Source organism: Mus caroli, unplaced genomic scaffold (assembly GCF_978045245.1).
Source record: "Mus caroli unplaced genomic scaffold, Mus_caroli_1 scaffold_11, whole genome shotgun sequence".
In the NCBI taxonomy this organism is placed as follows: domain Eukaryota; kingdom Metazoa; phylum Chordata; class Mammalia; order Rodentia; family Muridae; genus Mus; species Mus caroli.
In genome coordinates, this window is record NW_028227266.1 from 106,288,412 (window position 1) to 106,309,498 (window position 21,087).

Genomic DNA, 21,087 nt, shown 5'->3' on the forward strand with positions numbered 1-21,087 from the left:
CCTGGGAACACGCGGTCTCTCCTCTGTATAAAGCCCCACCTTGACATCCTTCCATTAAATAGGGCATGTTCAGAAGAGAAAATTGCTACTATTTTCCCCTCTTACTTCACTGTCATCAAAAATTGATCCCATATTGCATCCTTATTTCAAAGAACGAGCTAAAAAAAAAAATAAAATAAAAATTCCTACTCCTCGGAGCAGCAGCTGCATCAAGCTTTCCACCCCACCCCCACCCCACCCCACCCCACCCCACCCAAAAAAAAAAAAAAAAAAAACAGAAAGAAAGAAAAAGAAAAGGGAACGTGACCCATTGCAGGAAGGGCACCCACTGGCCCGGCTGAGGCTGCCGAGCTGTCCTGACTTTGGGAAGCACGTGACCTGGCCTTGCGGAAGGCTGGGAACTCAGCTGTGAGGGCAGAGGGGGTTTCGATCTGGTGAAATGCGGTGGAGAGCGGGGGGGGGGGGGGAGGGGGGGAATGGGGGAGGTTAATTTGGATCTAAATGGAGCGATTCGTTATCTCAATAAGAAGCATCTCGTTTTCCAGGGAGACGGCTGCGCCTGCCAGATGCTGGCCTGCCTGTCTAGTCGGGGTGGTGGCTCGGCACAGGGCCCTACAGTCAGTCCAACCTCACCTCACCCACCGCCTCTGCTGCCTGGCTGGTGGGGGAAAGGCGCTTTAATTGGGCCTATTCCTCAGTTCATTTGGCAGCACGTGGAGTGGTTTTTCATATACAATATGAATAATAAAGATGGTGCAAAAGGGACGAGATAAGACGCTGGGTCCAGGATCAGGTACCCGGCCTAGCTGAGCAGACAGGCTGTGGCACTGGGCCACCTGAAAGCTAAGGGTTTTGTATTTTAACCAGAGGTCAATTCAGGTTCAGGTCAATTCTCCTGGGAACCTCGTCTAATTTGCCCAGGGGTTAGGAGCTTACAGGATGGTGATGCGGTGTATAGAAACTAGTGGAAGCCCCTCCCCTGTACTATGAGCTCTGTGAGGTTGGGGCCAGAGCCTACTTACCCTTTCTGTGTCTCCAGCACCCAACAAACACCACAAATAGTGTCGGCCGTTAGCAGAAAGAAGGGGAACCCTCAGGGTCACCTTTTCATTTGTCCCTCATTGTGGTGTTTGTTGCAACAAGATAACACAAAAAACAAGGTGATCAGATGCTAGGACGAAGGCCAGGAGGGAGGACAAGCGGTAGACAGATGGAGGTCGCATTGGAGAAGGGTGGGAACTGAGCAGGCCCGAGCCAGGAAAACCCACTTGGCTGTGCCTCGGTAGCAAGGGCTGAGACCTGTGTGTCTAGGACCCAGCGTTAAGTCACCCCTTCTCCTCCATCCCCAGAAGAAAGCCCATCTCCCAGCACCTTAGAAATGATCAAGCACACAAAGATCGGCCAAACATGAGGACTCAGATACCATGTGGGCATGCATACATGGGTGTATGCTCTTCCGTGCTCATGCATGTCGACACACATTCACATATGTTCATACATGCACACTACCTCTTTCTCTAACCCAAAGCCTATCACCCCCAGGATGGCAAAGCTGATGGTCACAGAGTCAAGATGAAACCTCGCCCACTCTCTACTAGCCACAAACCCAACATCCCCTCGTATCCCTCAATAGAGAGCCAAGAGACCATAGTCACCTCCTTTCCTGTGGAGGTGGCCTTGGAAGTAAGGTAGCAGTGTAGGACTCCAGAGTGTTGGGAAAGACCTACCCCGGGAGTGGTCTGGACAAAGCAATGGGCTCTGAATGAGGTGGCCTGGAGGCCTCTACCTGGGCTGGATTGTCATGGCGAGCTCCTAGCTCCATGGGTTCAAAGAAGTGAAGCAGACCCTAAGATGAGCATGACCCAGGCCAGCCTTTCTGCTCTCCCTTTGCCTTGGTTTTTCCTTCTCGGAAGTGGGATGAGGATGCGGACAGCATTTTCTGCAAGCCCTTTACAGATGTGCGTGGATGACCTATGCTGCCTGGGCCCATGACTCTACTGTGTTCCTCCAGGGGGAGCCATGGCAGGCAGTGGCCTCTATCAGGACAGCTGCTGGGGGCTGGACAAATGACTCAGTGGTTAAGAGCATTGGTGGCTCTTCTAGACCTGGATTCAATTCTCAGTCACATGACTGCTAACAACTGTCTGTAACTCCAGTTGCAGGAAATCAAAGGCTCTCTCTGGCTCCGGTGGGTCCTGCACCCATGTGATACACAGACATACATGCAGACAAAACATGCAGACACAGACAATACAAATGTAAAAGGACAGTGCCCTGGCAGCTGCTTCCAAAGGGTCAGTGATCAACAACTAAACTAGAGCAGTGCCCCAGTCCCGGTCCCTTGTGCCACAAGGGTCCCAAGCTATACCTATCAACAGAGCACTCTTGGAAGAGGTCTTCTGGCTGACCATGGGCAGAACACAAAGCTTTATATACCTTCTTTAGAGCCCCTTCCCCCTGTTTTTTATAAAGACATGGTCTCAGTATGTAGCCCTGGCTGTCCTGGAACTCACTATGTAGACTGGGTTGGCCTTGCTCCTGCCTCTGCCTCCCAAGTGGTGGGATTAAAGGCGTGTGCCTCTACACTTGGCCTTCAGGGTCCTCTTGCTGCTTCCAGTCTTAGTCTAGCCTAGGAAAGAACTTGGGCCACTAAGATGATCTCCTGCCCCTTGAGTCTGTTCCCAGACCCATGGTGTTTCCCTATTCATATTACTGACCCATAGCCAGCTGAAAATCCCTTTCTGCCTGAGAGGAGCTTCAGAGTATCTCTTGAGCTAACCAGCGAGTAGGGTGAGGGATGTACCCACACAGCCCCCGGGAGAACCCCTGCTCTGCCCACAGTGAGCTGTGACTGGAGACTGAGTACTTCTGAGCCCCAGCTTCATCTGCACAATGGGGTGAGGATGGATCTGCTTTGAGGGGGGTTAACGAGCAGCCCTGGGGCTTGGTGATGTCATCACCTGTTGCAGCACACAGTGGTGCTGAGTCTGATAGATATGTTCTTCCAGGTGCAGGAATTCCTGAGGTCACGCCCAGCCCCTCACTATGAACCCCAAGTGCTGGAATTATCAGCATGTGGCTTGACACCCAGCTCCTCTGTTTTCTTGTCAGTACAATCAAAAGTAGATACTTTTATTTTCCCATTTCACAGGGTAGGAAAACTGAGGCTCGAAAAGCTGAAATCTCTCTGGAGGTTCTTTCTCAAACATAGTCCAACCCAAAAGGCTGAGAGGAAGCAGAGGCTGAGCCAGCCTGATTTAGGAGTCTCTTCCTTAGGTATGGCATAGTGGGGAACTGACTCGCAGACCGTTGTCCCAGTGGGGAGAGGAGCTGAAGTCTGAGTGGAAGTGGGGATGGTATAGATGCCCTAAATAGGCAGGAACATCCTGCACGGCTACCCCCCCCCACTCACCCTCTCCAGCTGGTACCAAGGCTATGTGGTGGTTGCTAGGCATCTGAAGGGCCCAGGTGGGGCCTACCTGTCATGGAGCGGCTACGCAGCATGAGGCAGGCACGAGGCCCAGGCAGGAGCAAGGCCGCCTCTGCCTGCCCGCCCTCCTCTCACTTGGCAGCAGCACACAGAAGCCATTAGCGCCTGGCAGCCCGTGTCCCACAGCTCTGACAAACGCCTTAAATGTTGTCGCCACGGCTCCAGCTGTCCCGCCGGCCGCCTTTACTCCTCATAATAACCAAGTGTCGTGGCTGATTGCAGCAGCGGGGCGCAGCCAGTATTCAGAACAGCTTTTACACTGGGCGTTTCCACCTGGCAACCAGGCTGGGCCCACCCTGCCTTCCACCTCCAGGCCTTTGTCTGGTTGTCACTTTTGCCGAGGCTCTCAACATGACCCCTGGGCAGCTGGTGCCCAGCCTTATGTCCAGGGTAGTACCCACGTTGCAGCCACCAAAGCTAGCGGGCAGTCTCAGACATCCACTCAAAGCCACAGCCTGGGTGGAAATATATGGCTTCAATTCCCACTCTTCCGGATGACCTCTGTGGGGGGCCCTGGCTTCACCTCAGTCCAGCTTCATCCCTTAGCCTCGCTGCCAGGGAGGCAGCAAGGTCAGAGGCTGGTGCTGGCGTGGATAAAGGCGTATTCTGGGTAGAACTCTGCCATTCCATCGCTGCATAGTCTTGGGCAAGTGACTGATATTCTCTGAGTCTTGGTCCCCTTGTCTGTAGAATGAGAATACTGACTGGGTCTCATAGAGCTGAGAGGAAAGATTGGGATAGAAGTAAGGAGCTCTGTGGAAGAGGCGTGGCCACGAGGTTTAGCACCTGGGGCCTAAATCCTTGGGCAGAACAAAGGTCTAGCTAAACTGCTCACCGTGACCTTCCCCCCTGCATCTCCATGCCACACCTCTGTCCCTGCAGAAGCTCCCACTTGGGACCCCTCCCCTCTGTCTGACCTTGTCCCTCGGGTATCATCTGCTGCCCTCCTTCCCAAAGCCATCCCTGCTTAGGCTAGTCACATCCTCCTCCTCCTCAGAGCTACTGGGGCGCTCAGGTTTCTCCTCATTGGCTCCTTTGACCTTCATCCAGTCTTGCATCAAGCTGGTAGAAGCCCTGTCTTAGAGGTGAGGTCATCCGGACCCAGCAGCATCAGCCACCCATGCCATGGGTGAGCACCCTGGTCCCTTCTCTAAATGGAGCCCCAGGTTCTGCTGAAACCAGGGTGTGAACTAAGCCCCATTCTCTCCAGGGCCTCTACCTGTGTGGGTGAACACCTGATCTGAGCTGTAGCCTGGGGTGCTTCCTTCCTGGGGCAGCAGATATAAGCATAGTATTCAGGCCCGCTTTGGGTTGAAGACGAGGTCTCTGGTCACTGGATCACTGGGGTCAGGAGCAGTGGTGTTACTCACCAGGAGACCTGAAGTGATAGCGAAGGCAGCCACAGAGGTGTAGTGGTGGCCGGGGCAGTGGTGACACTGGCAGTAAAAGGTGGTAATGACGATGATGGTTATAGTGGATGATAACGGTGACAGACAGGGATGAAGTTAGCGATGAGGATGCTGGTGGTGATGGGAAAGATGCCAATAAAGATGCTGTAATAAGAAATGGTGGCGGCAGTAACGAAGGTAATGTTGACCGTGAGTGTGGTGATGGTGGTGTTGGTAACAGGGAGCAACTGTGAAGACAGAAGTGGAGGGTTGGTGGAATGGCAGTGACACAGGGGAGCCGGCAGGGGTCCCTGGAGGGGAGTGTTGAGCAGCCTTGACCCATTGGTGAGTTGTGGTCCAGATGAAGGCAGAACACAGTGGGTGGGGGCGTGCCTGGTTCTCTTTTTCTTTTAACCTCCCCGAGAGCACAGCCTTGTGGGTAATGAGATGCAAATTGACAGAAAAGACAATGAGCCAGCCTGCGGCCGGTGGGGCAGCCTTCAGAGTTAGACTGATTGCCTTCGTGCCAATTTGCATGGCATTAGCTGTAGGCATCTCTTTCAATAGGCTCGTGCACTTTATCAGAGGTCACCTGTATGGTTACAGTCTACGAGAGGCTGTGATCCCAGACCACAGGACCAGTGCAGGGCCACCCTGACCCTAACCAAAAAAAGGACTCCATCCAGTATGTGGTTCCAAAGGGTCCGAGACTGTGGGAAAATGCAGTGAATTAAGGGGCGTCACAGTCAGCCACGGAACTGTCTCACAAGGGCTACACCTAGGGTTGCTTTGGTCAATACTATAGGTCCCTCTCCCTGGCCTAGCATGCCTCAGTATAGACCCAGGTTCTGTCCCTCAGTGCCATGGTGGCTGGCAGTCCTTCCAGGCCTTGGCTCCTCCAGTGTGCTGTGGAGCCAGTCGGCTCCAACTTCATGGCCTCCACATTAAAAATGATGGTCATCCTGCAAGGCCTTCTCTATGGTGTGTTGGCAAAAGTGGTCTAGGTCCATATCACATGTTGCATCCCTCTTGAGTGCTATGTCACTGTCACGGTCACTCAAGGCTCTGCCTGAGGTCTGCTTGGATTATGAACTCAGAAGAACTTAGGTACAGTGGGTGTCAGGTCAGGAGCTAACCCAACCCTATTGGCCACATGCCCAGTTCTAGTCAGTGTCTCTATCCAGGGTACTGAAAGTTTACTCCAACTGGGCCTTAGGTACCTGCGGCCCTTGCTCAGAGCCTGCAGTCCCTCTGATCCAGCATAGGCCCAGACTTCAGGCCATGCCTCTTCTCCTTTAACAGGCAGCTATGGGATTGGGGCTCTTCCCCTCTGCCCTCTGCCCTCTGCCCTCTTGCCCTCCGCCCTCAGCCCAGCCAGAGCCCGCTTCGGCACCTCCCAATGCCTGGCCAGCCCCGCCTCCCTCTTCACTGTCCCACTCCCTCTCCTGAGGTTGGGCCTAATCAGAGCTAATCAGAAAATTATGAGCTGCCTGATTACTGATTAGATTTCTAATGTTAATAGAGTTGAGAAGGGCCTGCTCAGGCTATGTTTTAGGGAAAAGTATAAAAATAACATCGTGAGAAGAGAGCACGGTGGCTGGGTGAGGGCTTTCGTTAGGGTTGCTGGCCCAGGCTCGGCTTCCCGAGAGGAACACTTTCCATAGCTCAGGGTCTGCCTAGCACCCTAAATTCTGCCAGTGAGTTTTCAAACCCAGGCAGTTCTTACTGTAAGGGTCCTCTGGCAAATTCTGAGTTCAGTCCAGCTGGGAGAAGTTAGGTGAGATGTACTGAAAACTTACTGATGTGCCATACAACCACGGAGCCGCGCTCACGGGCTCACATGGGCCTAGCACAGGCCAAGCATACAGGAAGTGCTCATTTAGTGACAAGAGAGCCACATTAATGTCTTTCCTCAGGAGCCACCACCCTTCACCTTCAACCCACACTGTGATCTCTCAGTCACTTCCTTGAGCCACAGTGAATGTTTGAGACATCTAGTAGACGTTGGGGAGTGCTAGGGATGTGCCAGGAGAAAATGTAGCAGTACTGGGTCAGGGCGTGGGGTGTCTGCTTCCCAGGGATTCCATGTTCCCCAAGGACTGAACTGAATTGATGAGGTGTGCGTGACACGCACACACTCAGCTTCAGATTCCAACAGACCCCGGTGGCTCTCCTTCCTGATTCATCACTGACTCAACAGCAGCAAGTGACCTGATCATGTCTAGAGTGAAGTTGGGTCCCAGAGAGACAGGATCAACCATCCTGTCTGCACGGTGCCAGGTAACACTGCACTTAGACTCAGCCTCTTGCCCTGCCCGCACCTTCCCTTCTGTGTCATCTTGGATCTCTGCTCTGTCATCAGTGCCACTGTGACTTGGTATCTGCCATCTTTGTTCCAGAGAAACCCAAAGTCTCTGAGTCAACAGCTCCCTTAGGGACCCTCCCGATCTACCTCTGACCCCACTGACCACCATAGAAGCCTGCGGTCACTCAGTACTTTTGGCTGAGTTGGGCCATGTCTAGTACGGAGACTACATAAATTCACGAACCAAGTCCCTGCCCAGAGGATAACATCTGGGATAGAATCAAACACAGTATACTGTGATGTGAGCCCAGAAAGATCTGGAGCCTAGCCTAGCAGAGAACCAGACTTGCTGAAGGGCATTGGTAAACACCAAAAGAAATACAAAGTGCTGATGGTCTAGGCTCAGGGACCAACAAAACAAGAGCGTAGAACCTAAGTGTAAAAGAGAGGTGTTCAAAGTCTTCTCTGGGAGAGTGAAAAGGTTACGACAGCCCTATTAAAAATGGCAACAGAGCCAGGTGGATCTGTGAGTTCGAGGTCAGCCTGGCCTACAAAGTGAGTTCCAGTACAGCCAGGGCTACACAAGAAAACCCTCAATTGGGGGAAAAATGGTAACAGTATGATGACATATCCCTGCCCATAGTCTCAACTCAAGGAGCAGGGGCAGAAAGATCACCTGGTTTCCATGCTGAATTTCAGCTATCCAGGGCCACATAGCAAGACCTTATCTCAGAGACTACAAATTAATTAATTAATTAATTAATTAATTAATTAAAATGCAACAGGGAGGAAGTGCGATCGGAGTATTCAGAAAACACTGGTATAGACATAGGGGCCAACATGGTGGCATAGGCCTGTAGAGATGGATGCATTTATGCCAGACACTTTGGGTATGGGGGGGTGGTCTAAAGTTAGGTTTGGGGGTTCTGGGAGTCTGATCAAGGTGGAAAGGGTCAACATTGGGATGGCCATCAGTACCAGTTAGAGATCAGGCCAGGGTGTTGGGGGATAATAAACAACACTCAAGAAGATGATACATAAGAGAGAGGCAGTCCATTGGCACAAGGTGCAGAAGTCAGATCAAGCCAAGGTTAGACAGTCAAGTGCACTGAGGAGTAGAACGGAACAGTCATCAGGAACAAGGGAAAGGAAAAGCCAGGACCTGGGGTTTGTGTCCAAAATGAAACCATATCTTCCATCCAGACCTATTCAGTCCATGTCCCCACAGCTTCTAAGGGCTCTGGTTCCCATTATACAGGTGAGAAACTGAGACCAGAGAAGTGATAGCAATTGCTGAGCCTTGGGAACGCAGGCCTCCAGTGTGGGGAACAGGTGAGGGGAGATGACATTGTCACCCACAGGCACACACACAGACCTGCATTGCCTGTCTCAAAATGTAGCCTGATGAGAGGGCAACATGCACCAGTGTGCTCCTTGGGAAACTCAGATAATGCCATGCTTCCATGATAGCCCTCCCTGATGCTGTCTGTGTGGCTCAGTAAAGGCAGAGAGAAGCATGGGTGAATATACTATGTCAGAACTCACTCAAAGGAGGCAAATCTGCTAAACTTACTGGACAATTCCCCTGCTCACCGTGGACCAGTTCACCTGGAGAGATATACGGGGGTCATGCTGCGGTTGAGGCAGGGCGGAGGGTACAAAATTGGGGCTTCTCCTTCATTGACACCCTCAAGGGGTTAGACATCATCTCAGACTGAGCCCCTTCAGTCTTGGAGTGCACGAGACTCAGTCTCAGTGCTGCTTGGTGGAAAGCACTTACCCACAGTGAGGATCTGAAAATTGGAAGTTGGTACCCAAACTCCAACCTAAGGCCGTTTATTGGATGTAGTGGTTTATTTCTTACCAGGCACCCTCTGGGGGGGGGGGGAGGGGTTAGGGGTTAGGGTTAGGGTTAAGGTTGGGTTAGAGAATTACCCTAACCCTAACACCTAATCCTCTAACCTAGAGGTAGGTAACCTTAGGGTACCTAGAGGTAGTACAGTGACCTGGTGAGTCAAGGACCTGTGAGACACTACACACAACACACATACATCACACCACACACACACACACACACACACACACACACACACACACACTGTCCAAGAGCCTGTGTGGCTATCTAGGTCTACACCCAGCCCTCTTAAGGCAGCCCATTGCCAGAAGAGTCCATTTTCCCCTGGGTCCTGGAACCTGCTTTGGAAACTCAGGCTGATCCCGACAGTATGTGCTAAGCCACAGACCCCCCCTTTCCTCATCCTGTGGATAGATTTGGCTGCCGTCCAGTGACACAACCCACTCTTTCTGTGCAGACCAAAGTTCTCCTTAAAGCTAAAGCAATCAAACGGGTGGAACTGATGGCCACCTGTGGGTACACTTGCCTCCTCCGCTTGCTTGCTCGCTCCCTCCCTCCCTCCCTCCCTCCCTCCCTCGGAAGAAGTGTCTTCAAGCTAATAACTTTCCTCTTCTTAGTATTAAAATGCACCCTGCCCCTCTCTCTCCCTCCTCCTTCCCCCCTTTTTCTCTCAACATACCTGTTACAAGACAGTGTGGTATTTTGCATGTGTGTCTTCCCTAGGAACCCAGTCTTTAAGGACCCAGTAATTTTCTGGGGAAATTTGTGTGTTCTGAAAGTCACACCTTGGGGACACCAGATAGGGCCATGGTCTTGCCTCCACCCCCGCCCACACCCCAGACCACACCCCGCCCACACCCCAGACCACACCCCGCCCACACCCCAGACCACACCCCGCCCACACCCCAGACCACACCCCAGACCACACCCCGCCCACACCCCAGACCACACCCCAGACCACACCCCGCCCACACCCCAGACCACACCCCAGACCACACCCCGCCCACACCCCAGACCACACTTTATGTCTTTCCTTTTGTTCTGGAAAATTGAAACATAAACTCTCTCTCCCAGATGGTACAGAGAAGTGCGGGAATCAATAGCCAAGCTGGCATGGCCCACAGGGACCTCAGGGAGCCTAGGCAGGAGCAGAGAAGCAGCTTCACACCTGCAGAGAGAGAGAGAGAGAGACCACCGCTCTGATGAGTTTTTCCGTGTTACATGTGTTCTGACCTTTTTATGGGAAAACAAACTCGCTTTACTATTTTATATTACTTTTAGCAATTCATGTCGCGTGTGCGTGGCCAGTGAGGGAAAAGGTTAGGAAACCTGTCACTGTCAACCACCGCAAGCCCCTTTCCTGCAGCACAGGCCATCCTGGGGCTGTTGGCCATTTGCCTGATTTGGTTGCTGGAACTAGGGTGAGGGGGTTAGGGTTTGTTTTCCATTGTCCCGATGGCACCTTTATCTTTACGTTGGAAGGGGAGTTGGGATGGGCGAAGGGAGGGACTGATGTGTCCCAGTCACAGGACAGGTAAGCCCTGGGTCTGGCTGGCCTGTTCTGCCCAAACTGACACACTTTTCCTCATCCCTTGGGATTCTATAAAGTAAAAGAAATGCAAAGCACTGAGCTGGTTACGCGCTGCAGTAAGAGGTCTGAGCCAGGAAGGAACCAGCAGTCTATGTACCAGACACTGCCCACTCTCAGACAACAAGAGGTTCAGAGACTAATCTGAGCTGGACTTTCTTCCACTCCCTTACTGGGGTGCTTAGATGGACACACCACTGCCTATTCCAGACAGGGTGGCAGGGAGGAGAAGTGCCTGGTGCCCGGCTCCCCAGCTCAGCCTCCACGTCTGCTCCTATTGTCAGCCCTGGGTCTCCAACCCCCTCGGTGCTGAGCTGCGTCTTGCTTCGTTATTATGCAGATATTTTAATTATGCAGATATGTTTTTAGACAGTTTTAAATATGTATATTATTTACTCATTAGACCATAACAGCTCTGGAAATTGGAAATCTGTATTTAGTATCTAGCAGTGCACAATATGGATCTAATGCGGGGGCCTCGGGGAAAGAGACAACAGGAGAGGGCTGGGCTGGGCGAGGCTACTCGGTGGGGCCGCTGGGCACACCATCATCAGGACAGGACCCAGGGACAGCAAGATTAGTTGGTAAACTCTGGACACTTCTTAGGGACCATTTTACTGGTCCTCCTCTTGGGTAAAGGACAAGGGAACCACTTAGAGAACAGCAGGTAAGACAAGCCAGCCAAGCCCACCTGGCCTGATCAGCCCCTGCCCTGAGGGGCCTATAGTCCAACCCTCCTAGGCTGTGGCATTAGGTAGACCTTAAGATGTCTCCTGCACCACTCCCTGACCAGAGGAAGGTCTGTGGCAGTGGCACTAATACTCTGCCTCAGTCCCCTCGGCCACAAAAGAATCCCGTCTTAGGCACCCCGCAATCCTCCATCTGGCCTGCATTAGTCTGTGAAGCCTTGGTCTAGGTAGGTGCTGGGCATGTCTAATGCTAGCTAGGCTGTGACTGTAAACACTCTGACAGCCCTCCTGTGCTTTCTCAGAGCATCTCTCTGGTGCTACCACTCTGCTCTGGACCTACTAGCCCTGGCCTCTACCTCAGAGCTCCTCTCTCCATCCCAGCTCCCACGTGGCTCATCCCCACCCACCCCCTGGACCCCAGAGCTCAACATTTGGCTCATCACAGGTTCCCTCTAAGCCTCTCAGATCCTCTTGGAAGCAGCAGTAGCAGTAACTAATTAAAACCCAAAACTCTCTAAAACCTTTCCCTCTGGGCTACGCAATTGAACAAGTCCTGTTTGATGGGCAGTTGCTTCCAGAGCCTCTGCCACCAGTTCTGATTTGAGGGGCTCCCGGGTGAGAGAGGATAGAAAAGGCAAGAAGTGGGGTGCTGTGGGCAGGGTTTTTAGAGAGTGAGCCACCTGAGGGCTCTTCCTCCTTACTATACCCAAGCCCAGCCAAGCCCAGGATGTAGGGACTCCAACCCTCCAGGTGTTGTCCATGGCCTGGGTCCCTTATCTCACACCATCGTCTGTCTCAGTCCCCCTAAGCTAAAGACGTTTAACTTACTGAAATTTGAAGGTACCGGTGGCCCACTGCTCCCCAGGAGAGTATTGTCCCCAGCCCAGCGCACAGCCTGTCCCCTTCTTTCTTGCCTTTTCTTGCAAGAATAGCTCCCAGAGCTCAGGGAAATTGATTGTTAAGTGAAACTCTCTGATAATTGCCTCTGAAATGCCTGCTGTTATCGTGATGGACTTGGCTGTGAACAGCCCTCCTCAGAATCCCACTGCGGTTCCCTCCATTGCTGACCATGGTGGGGACACCACAGGCCAGGCAAGACACCATCAGCAGCTTCACAGTAGCAGCATGGCCCTAGGGACCCCTTACCCTGCAGGGTGTGGTGAGGAAAAGAGGTCCCCAGAGGCCAAACCACAGGACTGGGATCACAGCCCTGACTGGCCGGGGCAAAGCTCAAGCCCAGACCTCTATACGGGTTCAGATATCTCTGGCCTTGATTTAACAAATGTTTGCTATCTACCCATTATATGCTAGGATCCAAGTTACCCTAAATTTAATAGCAACCAGGCACTGTCCCTCACTGAGCACAGAGATCAAGATGACAGGCACAAGGAAGGTTCCCTGGGTGTCATAAGGGAACATTTTCTGGTGCCCAGAAGGAGTAGGGATTTGTCACGGGGAGGGGGTGAGACAGGCTACAGGAATCTAGTCAGAGGTGCATGGAGGGGGGATAGCAGGGCCCTGGTAAAAGGAGGACTAAGGATTCAAGAGCATAGCCCAGAGTCTAGACAGGGAGTCACTCCCAGGCCACTGTCACTCACAGCCCAGGCTAAGAACAGAGTGTATCTCCCATACACAACAGACACCCTGGGGACAGAGACAAACTGAGGCTCTAGCTTGACCCAGAATTAAGTAGCCTGCCGGCCCCTGGCCCATCCCAGAGGCACTAGAGAGGTGGGAGGAAGGTAAGTCTTGGGGGAGGGGGAGGACCCTTGGCTACCCCAAAGCAGGCCTGACTGTTGTGTGCTTTGTAAAGACTGAGGACCAAGGCAGAGAGTGCTAAGCTGAAAGCCCCCACATACACACAATGATGTACCCTACCTGGTAGACACAACGGGAAGCCTACAGGCTGGGCAAGGGCTAAAGGAAACTTCCAGAAAAGGTGGCTAATCAGGCAGAGGAGCAGTTAAGAGGGGAAAGCTCTCAAGTGGACCAGAGCCTGCAAGAAGAACCCCATTGGACAGGGTACCTGTGAGAGCTGCTAAGTTAGAGAAATGGGGCTGCCTAGAGCCTGCTCACCCTCCGTGTGGATCTGTTACTACCCGCAGTTCACAGCAAGACCTGGAGGGCCAGACTGGTGCAGCCCCTGCTTGAGGAAGCCATGCTGAATGCAGGCCAGGGCTTCAGGGGTGGTCCCTCTACCCCACGCCCCCTCGCTCTCAGGCCTGTTGGGACCTTGAGCCCCAGGGGCTTGCCCAATTCACTCTGTCCCACCGCCTGGCCCTTCCTTCCCACACCACTAGACCTGACTGTTTAGCAGTTTCCACACGTCCAGCGCCCGGGGACGGGCTGATTGATCTGTAACACCGAAAAAATAATAATGGCTTGATCGTTACCGAGGATTAAAAGTAATCCTTCTGCTGTGGCTATTGCAACTCCGTTATTCACGAGTCAGCGGGCTGACCCAGGCCTTTGAGCCCAGGGGACTCTGTGAGCTTAAGGAGACCAAGGACTGAACCCTCCCTCTGGGGTGCTCCCTTACCTTGTCTGCTAGGTTTTGAAGCCTGAGGATCCTCGTGTTCTTGGGACCCATGAATCCTAGGGTCAAAGCCGTGTGCTGAGAGTGTGAAAGGGCAAGTGCATAAGTGTGCACACATGCACGCATGCACATACACACACACAAAATGGCTGGGGGTAAAAGCAGAAAATCAGTAGAAGGATAAGGGAACAGATTCCTTAGAGCCATGGTTCAGTTTGGGGCTTCAGCCCAGTTTGTTCTCCATCTTTTCTATACTAAGAGGCCTTAGTCTGGTTCCCACATTGCCTTAGACCCGGCAGTTATGAAAAGCAATGTCCTCTACAGAGCCCCCAAGTAGCCTCAAGTCCCACTCTGAGGTACATCTCAGGTCCCAGGGAAAATAAGGGCCCACTAGATAAGAGGAGGGGAGATGCCCTGGTGACTCGAGGCTCCTGCTTTGAGCTGTACCTCCAGGGGCTACCTCCCTGGACTTGGTGGATCTTGCAGCCCAAGTATAGAGCTTCACACCTGGTGTAGTGCAGTGCCCACTTAAAATGCCACAAATACCTTCACAGAAGGGTACTGCAGGATTATGAATTGGGAGGTCTCATCTATCCTAGGGGTTCAAGCCAAAAGGAGAATTCTTTCAGATGAAGAGCTTTGGGGGCTAGTGATATTCAGATCTACTCGCTGAGATAAGGGTCCAGGTCCTGAGTGTGCAATGGATTCAGAAAGACTGGAATTGTGGGGCAAGACCCCCCCTGAGTAGGGTAGTGGATAGTAGTCATTGGAGCGATGACAATGTGGAAGGCAGGCGGCAGAAGTCTCAAGAGAAGAAAGTTTATACCAGGGCTGAGGAGATGGCTTAGTGGGTAAACACTTGCCACACAAGTGTAAGGGACAGAGTTCGATTCCCAGAACCCACATAAAAGCTGGCAGGTGACGATAAGATCCCTGGACAAGCTGGCTAGCAAGACCCATCACATCAGCAAGCCCTGTGCTCAGCAAGAAACCCTGCCTTATTAAAGTCACAAGCATGCACATATAGCCCATGTCCATACACCTCCATGCAACAAAAGGAGAACCTGTTACAGGACACATGGCAAACTGGGTAGACTGAAGATCACCCCAGGGAAGTGGGCCTCTGTTAGGTTTTATTAGACCCTCTTCTCTGGGACCTACATGCAGGCCTGATGGACAGGGATGAGATGTCCTGAATACCCAAGACACTGGGGTCTTCTGATTCAAATCGGAAACCTAAAGTCAGGACAAGGGATGGGTGGGGCCAAAATGAGGAACGCTAGGTATAGAGAGCCCTGTGAAGGAGTGGTCTTCGGATCCTATGGACTAAGCAAGGTGATCGTGATAGTAGCGATTGGGCTAGGGCTCCAGATTAACCCAGGCTCACTGTGCAGCCTAAGCAAGTTGCTCACTGTCCCGAAGTGTTAGCACTCACAGTGAGCAGTAATGGGTCCACATGTGTCACTGGCCAGAGGAACGGCTTGGCATGCAGTGTCCTCCCCATAAGCTGAATAAGCTGGACTCCAGTTCCTGGTGGTGGCAATCACTGTGTCTTAGTTAGGGCTCTATTGCTGTGAACAGACACCATGACCAAGGCAATTCTTTTTTTTTTTTAAAGATTTATTTATTTATTATATGTAAGTACACTGTAGCTGTCCTCAGATACTCCAGAAGAGGACGCCAGATCTCGTTACAGATGGTTGTGAGCCACCATGTGGTTGCTGAGATTTGAACTCTGGACCTCTGGAAGAGCAGTCGGGTGCTCTTACCCACTGAGCCATCTCGCCAGCCCAACCAAGGCAATTCTTATAAGGATAATATTTAATTGGGACCAGCTTACAGGTTCAGAGGTCTAGTCCATTATCATCACGGTGGGAACATGGCGGCAATCAGGCAGGCATAGTGCAGGAGGAGCTGAGGGGTCTCTATCTTCCTCTGAAGGCTGCTAGCAGAATACTGACTTCCAGGCAACTAGGATGAGGCCCACACTCACAGTGACACACCTACTCCAACAGGGCCACACCTTCAAATAGTGCCACTCCCTGGGCCAAGCATATACACACCATCACACACTGCAGTTCTCAAGACATCACTGAATTCTGTTTTTCGAGGAGGTTTCATCCTTGGAGCCTCAGCCCTCCCTGAAGCACAGAATCCTTGAGAGTTTCAGATTTAAGCCCAGAGGGTGGCCAGGTCCAAGGGCCTTTACCATAAGCCTTGGTGATGTACCCAGTACCAGTAGTACTGAGCCTCAGCTACTCCTGCCTGGTGATGCTCCCTGGTGATATATTACATTACCCCTCCCCACCATAAGAAGTGGGCTGTCTGGGTCTGTCACAGGCCCACATCTCTGAAGAGTCTGGAGCTCAGCTTGCTTAGTAGTATTAGAGGTTAAGAGAGGCTCCTATGGGTGGAGGCCTGGGAGCCCTATGGGAAGCCTGGGAGAAGACAGTGAGTCTGAATGAACGGAACTGGACTGTAGACAAGTCCTGCGGAGCCTGGTCAAGGCACAGTTGCATAACAAGACACTCAATAACTTGTAGGTTTCACACGTCCTGGGAGAGAAGACAGTAGCTTACAGAGGGTAGAGGGTGGCCCTGGAGCTTGGGCAGGAGGGATGTCTAAGCCACCTTCTGGAAGGGCTGCAGGCAATACTGAGGGTACTGTGGAGAAGCCTCTTAGACCATCGAACAGGCAGGCCTCCTGTCTCCAGGACCCCAGGAGAGGTGTCCCTCCTACAGCTGAGAATTATCTAGGATTTTTGAGGCTCTAATGACATGAGGAAGAAGGAGGTCCTGAGTCCAACTGGTCTTGGGGAGGACGGGGCATGGAGAAGGATTTGGGGTGGACATGGGGCAGGCAGCCTGCCTCAGCCTCTGACTTCTGTGTGCTCTGTCCCTCAGAGACTGGCTGATGCTGCAGAGAATTTCCAGAAAGCCCACCGCTGGCAGGACAACATCAAGGTAAGGGTCACAGCCTATGTCGGATAAGCAAGATGGCTCAGTGGATAAAGATGCTTGCCTCTAGCCTAGTGGCATTAAGACCAAGGACCCACTTGGTAAAAGGAGAGGACCTACTCCCACATGTGGCCCTTTGACCTCCATACATGCACTGTGGCATGTGTGCATACAGACACATGCAATAAGCAAACAAACAAATGTAATTCAACAACAACCAAAAAAAAAAAAAAAAAAAAAAGCACCACATCCCAGCCAAGGCGTGACACCTTAGCTAGGATGGCGTGCAGAGGAAGCAATGTGTGCTGCACAGTCACTCTGGAGAGGCACTGATGGAGTACAGAATCCTTTGTCCAACCCCAGCCCCCTCAGTGTTGGGGACTGCAATAAGCCCAGAGTAGTGGCTTGGGGTGGCTCTTGAGTAGAAAAGCTTTGCTAGAATGGCCATTCCCCAAGAAGATACCATGAGTCTTAGAGAGTCCCAGGGTCATAGGTGCCTCTTGACACCAGGACTCGTCTGGAATGTTAATGCCCTGATCTAAAAGAGTCCCTGGGACAGAGCATTGTCTGTGTCCTCCCTGATTGTGAACAGCAGTCTGTCTCCCTAGCATGTCCTCTAGCTGGGCCCCAGGGACTGACCTGCCAAAGTCACAAAGCCTTTTCTTTCACAATGAAAATCCCAAAGGTTCAAACATCTTGGAGCCAAGTGCAGGGCACAGGGTGTAGGGCCCAGAGGGTCAAGCAAAACATAGCATCCACACCAGCCAATTCCTGAAACCAGGGGCCATGATGCCCTCAGTAACCACACCAATGAATGGGCTCCATGGGTCTGGGTGGTGGCTCCCAGTAGTCCCCTTGCTAGAGGAGAAGCTGAGGGAGGCACCAAGAGTTGCCCCAGGCTCTAATGACAATATACAGGATGGAGGTGAGACATACCTTGCTCCTTCTGGCTCTGAGCCAAGCTGGTCTAGATCTACGTGCCCCAGAAAGTCGATGGGGTTGTTGGCTCTACTTGCTGAGGTTGCCTATTCACCTATTGGCAATGGAGATTTATAGCTGCTATCAGTTCCCAAGCATTCCTGTCCGTGACCCAGCCCCCTAACCCTGCTCCTCCCGCTCTGCCTCCCCAGACTGCCCTCCCCTGCCTTTGCCTTGCCTTCGGAGTAGCTTCTTTCACCACAGGTTAGGTGCAAGGAGCTCATGAGGTGCATGGAGTTGGAAAGAACAGCTAATTTATTTCTCCTTCCTTCTCCATTTCACTCTTTCACAGAAACTGGAATCTTGAGCATGCTGGACAAACACTCTACAAATGAACTGTACCCCTAACCCAAGATGATCTTTTCAATGAAGAAGTAAAAGTCAGTGACTCCCGCCCCCTAAACTAACTGAACTCCCTAAGACCAGGAGAAACCCTTTTCTTTCCCCACTCCATCGTAGTCCTGTCCCTCCTCAGCCATGGTTGTGGAAGCCTGTAGTGTCAGCTCTCAGGAAATGGAAGCAGGAGGATAATGAGCCAGCCTCAGCTGCATAGCAAGTTCAAGGCCAGACCCTTGTCTTAAAAATGGGAATGGGTGGGTAGAGAGATGCCTCAGTGGGTAAAGGCACTTGCAAGCTCTGTGATACCAAAAACCCACATTAGAGTAGAAAGGGAGAGCTGACTCCACACAGTTGTCCTCTGACCTCTACATCTGCCTCACAGCACGAGTACTACACACACACAAACACGGAAACACATGCACACACAAATACAAACATGCACACAAACACAGAAACATACCTGCACACACAAATACAAATACGCACACAAATGCAGAAACATACACATACATGCAAACACAAATACATACACTAAACATACATGCACACATGTGCACGCTCTCCAGAAGAGCTCTGGCTACTTTTCCAGAGGATCCAGGTTCAATTCTCAGAACACAGCTGCTAACAACTGTCTCTAACTCCAGTTCTAGAAGATCCAATGTCTTCTTCTGGCCTCTATGGGCATCAGCCATGCATATGGTACACAGACATACATGCAGGCCAAACACTCATACATTTGAAATTAAAAAGTAAAAAGAGATGGGGGTTAGAGAGATGGCTCAGTGGTTAAGAGCACTGGCTGCACTCCCAGAGGTCCTGAGTTCAATTCCCAGCAACCACATGGTGGCTCATGACCATCTATAATAAGATCTGGTGCCTTCTTCTAGCCTGCAGGCATACACACAAGCAGAATGCTATATACATAATAAATAAATAAATAAATAAATAAATAAATCTTATTTTGAAAAGAGAGAAAGAAAGAAGATGCCATTTGGGAGTGGTGCATACCTTTAATCCCAGCACTTGGGAAGGCAAATCTCTGAGTTCAATACCAGCCTGGTCTACAGAGCAAGTTCCAAGACAGCCAGTGCTACACAAAATAACCCTAATTCAAAAGCAAAGACAAAAAAGAGAGAGAAAGAAAGGTAGATAGGTAGGTAGGTAGGTAGGTATATAAACAGACAGACAGACAGGTAGGCAGGTAGATAGATAGGTAGACAGGTAGGTAGGTAGGTAGATAGACAGACAGTCAAGTTGATAGATAGGTCGACAGAGGCTCAGATCCATGCTGCCACACCCAGACAACCCCACTTCACAGCTCCCCTGCCCCACCCCACTACACTTAGGCCACCCATCTGCCCACTCCTGCATCCTTCCGTGGCCTGGTTTCTCAGCTCCTCCTCTTGTGCTCCACCACCCTGAGGGCCTCTCCCGAGACCCCTTCCTGTCCCTGGGCCTCAGTTTCTCCCGATCTCCGCCTGGATTCCTTCATGCTCCTAGCATGGTGGCCTTCAGCTATGGTCTTGTCTCAGCTCGTCATTCACTCTGTCCTGAGTGTACCCTCAACTTCCCGACAGTCTCCTCATTTTTCTCTCTTCATCAGCTTGTTTTCTCCTATGAGCAGGCCTGTGGAGCAGGGCAGAAGTTGAGAAATATACTCAGGTCCCACCCTCCCTTTGGTTTTCATTCCCTCCCAGTCCAAGCCCCAGAGAGGGAGACAAAGAGGCCACCACAGCACAAAACCTGTTCCTCCTCCAGGTTCTTAAACAAACAAACAAACAAACAAACAAACAAGCCTGTATTTCCCAGTGCTGTCCTGCCTGGCCCCTGGTCCATGAATCTCAATAGACCCATTTATTCTGGGCTAGGGTGGGCATTGGGGATCCCTGAGAGACTGCTGGAGCTTAGGGGGACACAAAGGCACTGAAAGATGCTGCTCAAGGACCTACTTCTATATCACTGCATCACAGTTTTACAGGCTACAAGCAGGGCTCCTTTTCCCCATTGGCCAGCTGATGTTGGTGCTACCTATCAGCTTAGTAAGGCCTCTGAGGGGTGCTCACCAGGCCGCATGGGTGCCAAGCCAGTGATTTATGGAACATCTCTGTCCGTGCCTGCCTTGCTTGTAACTGCCCTGGGCTGACACAGAAATGGTCTCTGGCTAACCACCCTCCTGCTTAGCCTGAGCTGCTACAGATGTGGTTGTGGCCACAGGCTGCACTGGCCACAGAGAGAACAGGGCTTTCTTTGCCCAGTCCCCTTCCCTGTGCTGATCAGCCCACCAGTGCGCATGCCTGAGATCCCCAGGTGTAGGGCCTGTGGTCACCTGTTTCTTCCAGACTGCAAGGTCACTGCTGTTCCCATGAAGATCTGCTGCTGCTGTGACTGCCAGACTGAAAGGCATTAGTGCTAATGGTGGCCCATTAGCCCACCTGCCAGCTAGCCCTGCTAGGAAGAGCTGGCAGGGGCTGTCCATGACAGGCCATGCAGCAGCCGTGGCTGGGGAAAGGATGTGGTTTGTCCCTTGCAAACATAAAACCCACCCTGAAATCCAATGACCTTGAGAAGGTGAACAACGAGGAGTCACATTCGTCCTCCATGTTCAGGAGAGACAACTGACCCGTGTCGCAATCCCAGCCTCAAGCTCAGGTCCTTCCCCAGGCCCAGCCTTCTCCTGGGAACATTCTCGTCTCCCAATTCATAAGGCAAAGCCCAGGATTCCCCTTCCCAGCCACAGCCTCAGGGCTGTCTCACACACACACACACACACACACACACACACACACACACACACACTGCTCACAGCACCTTCTTCTGGGCCTCTATGTCATAGACATACCCAGGCAAGTGTCCCATTTGTCTGTCTCACTCATGACTCCTTCAGATCAGGGGCAGCCAGACCTGTGTCAGTGCCATCTATCACCTGACCTTGTACCCAGTCCTGTGCTCTGGTGGCAAAGTG

General features: G+C 51.9%; 1 protein-coding gene across 2 annotated transcripts in view; it reads left to right on the plus strand.

The window, feature by feature from the left end:
* Window positions 1-21,087, plus strand: part of Cacna2d2 (calcium voltage-gated channel auxiliary subunit alpha2delta 2) — a 129,583-nt gene that overhangs the window by 81,216 nt on the left and 27,280 nt on the right. For both annotated transcript variants that reach the window (XM_021171426.3, XM_021171427.3), the window contains exon 4: window positions 16,755-16,814. In XM_021171426.3, coding sequence (XP_021027085.1) covers window positions 16,755-16,814 — 60 coding nt within the window. The remainder of the gene's footprint in view (window positions 1-16,754; window positions 16,815-21,087) is intronic.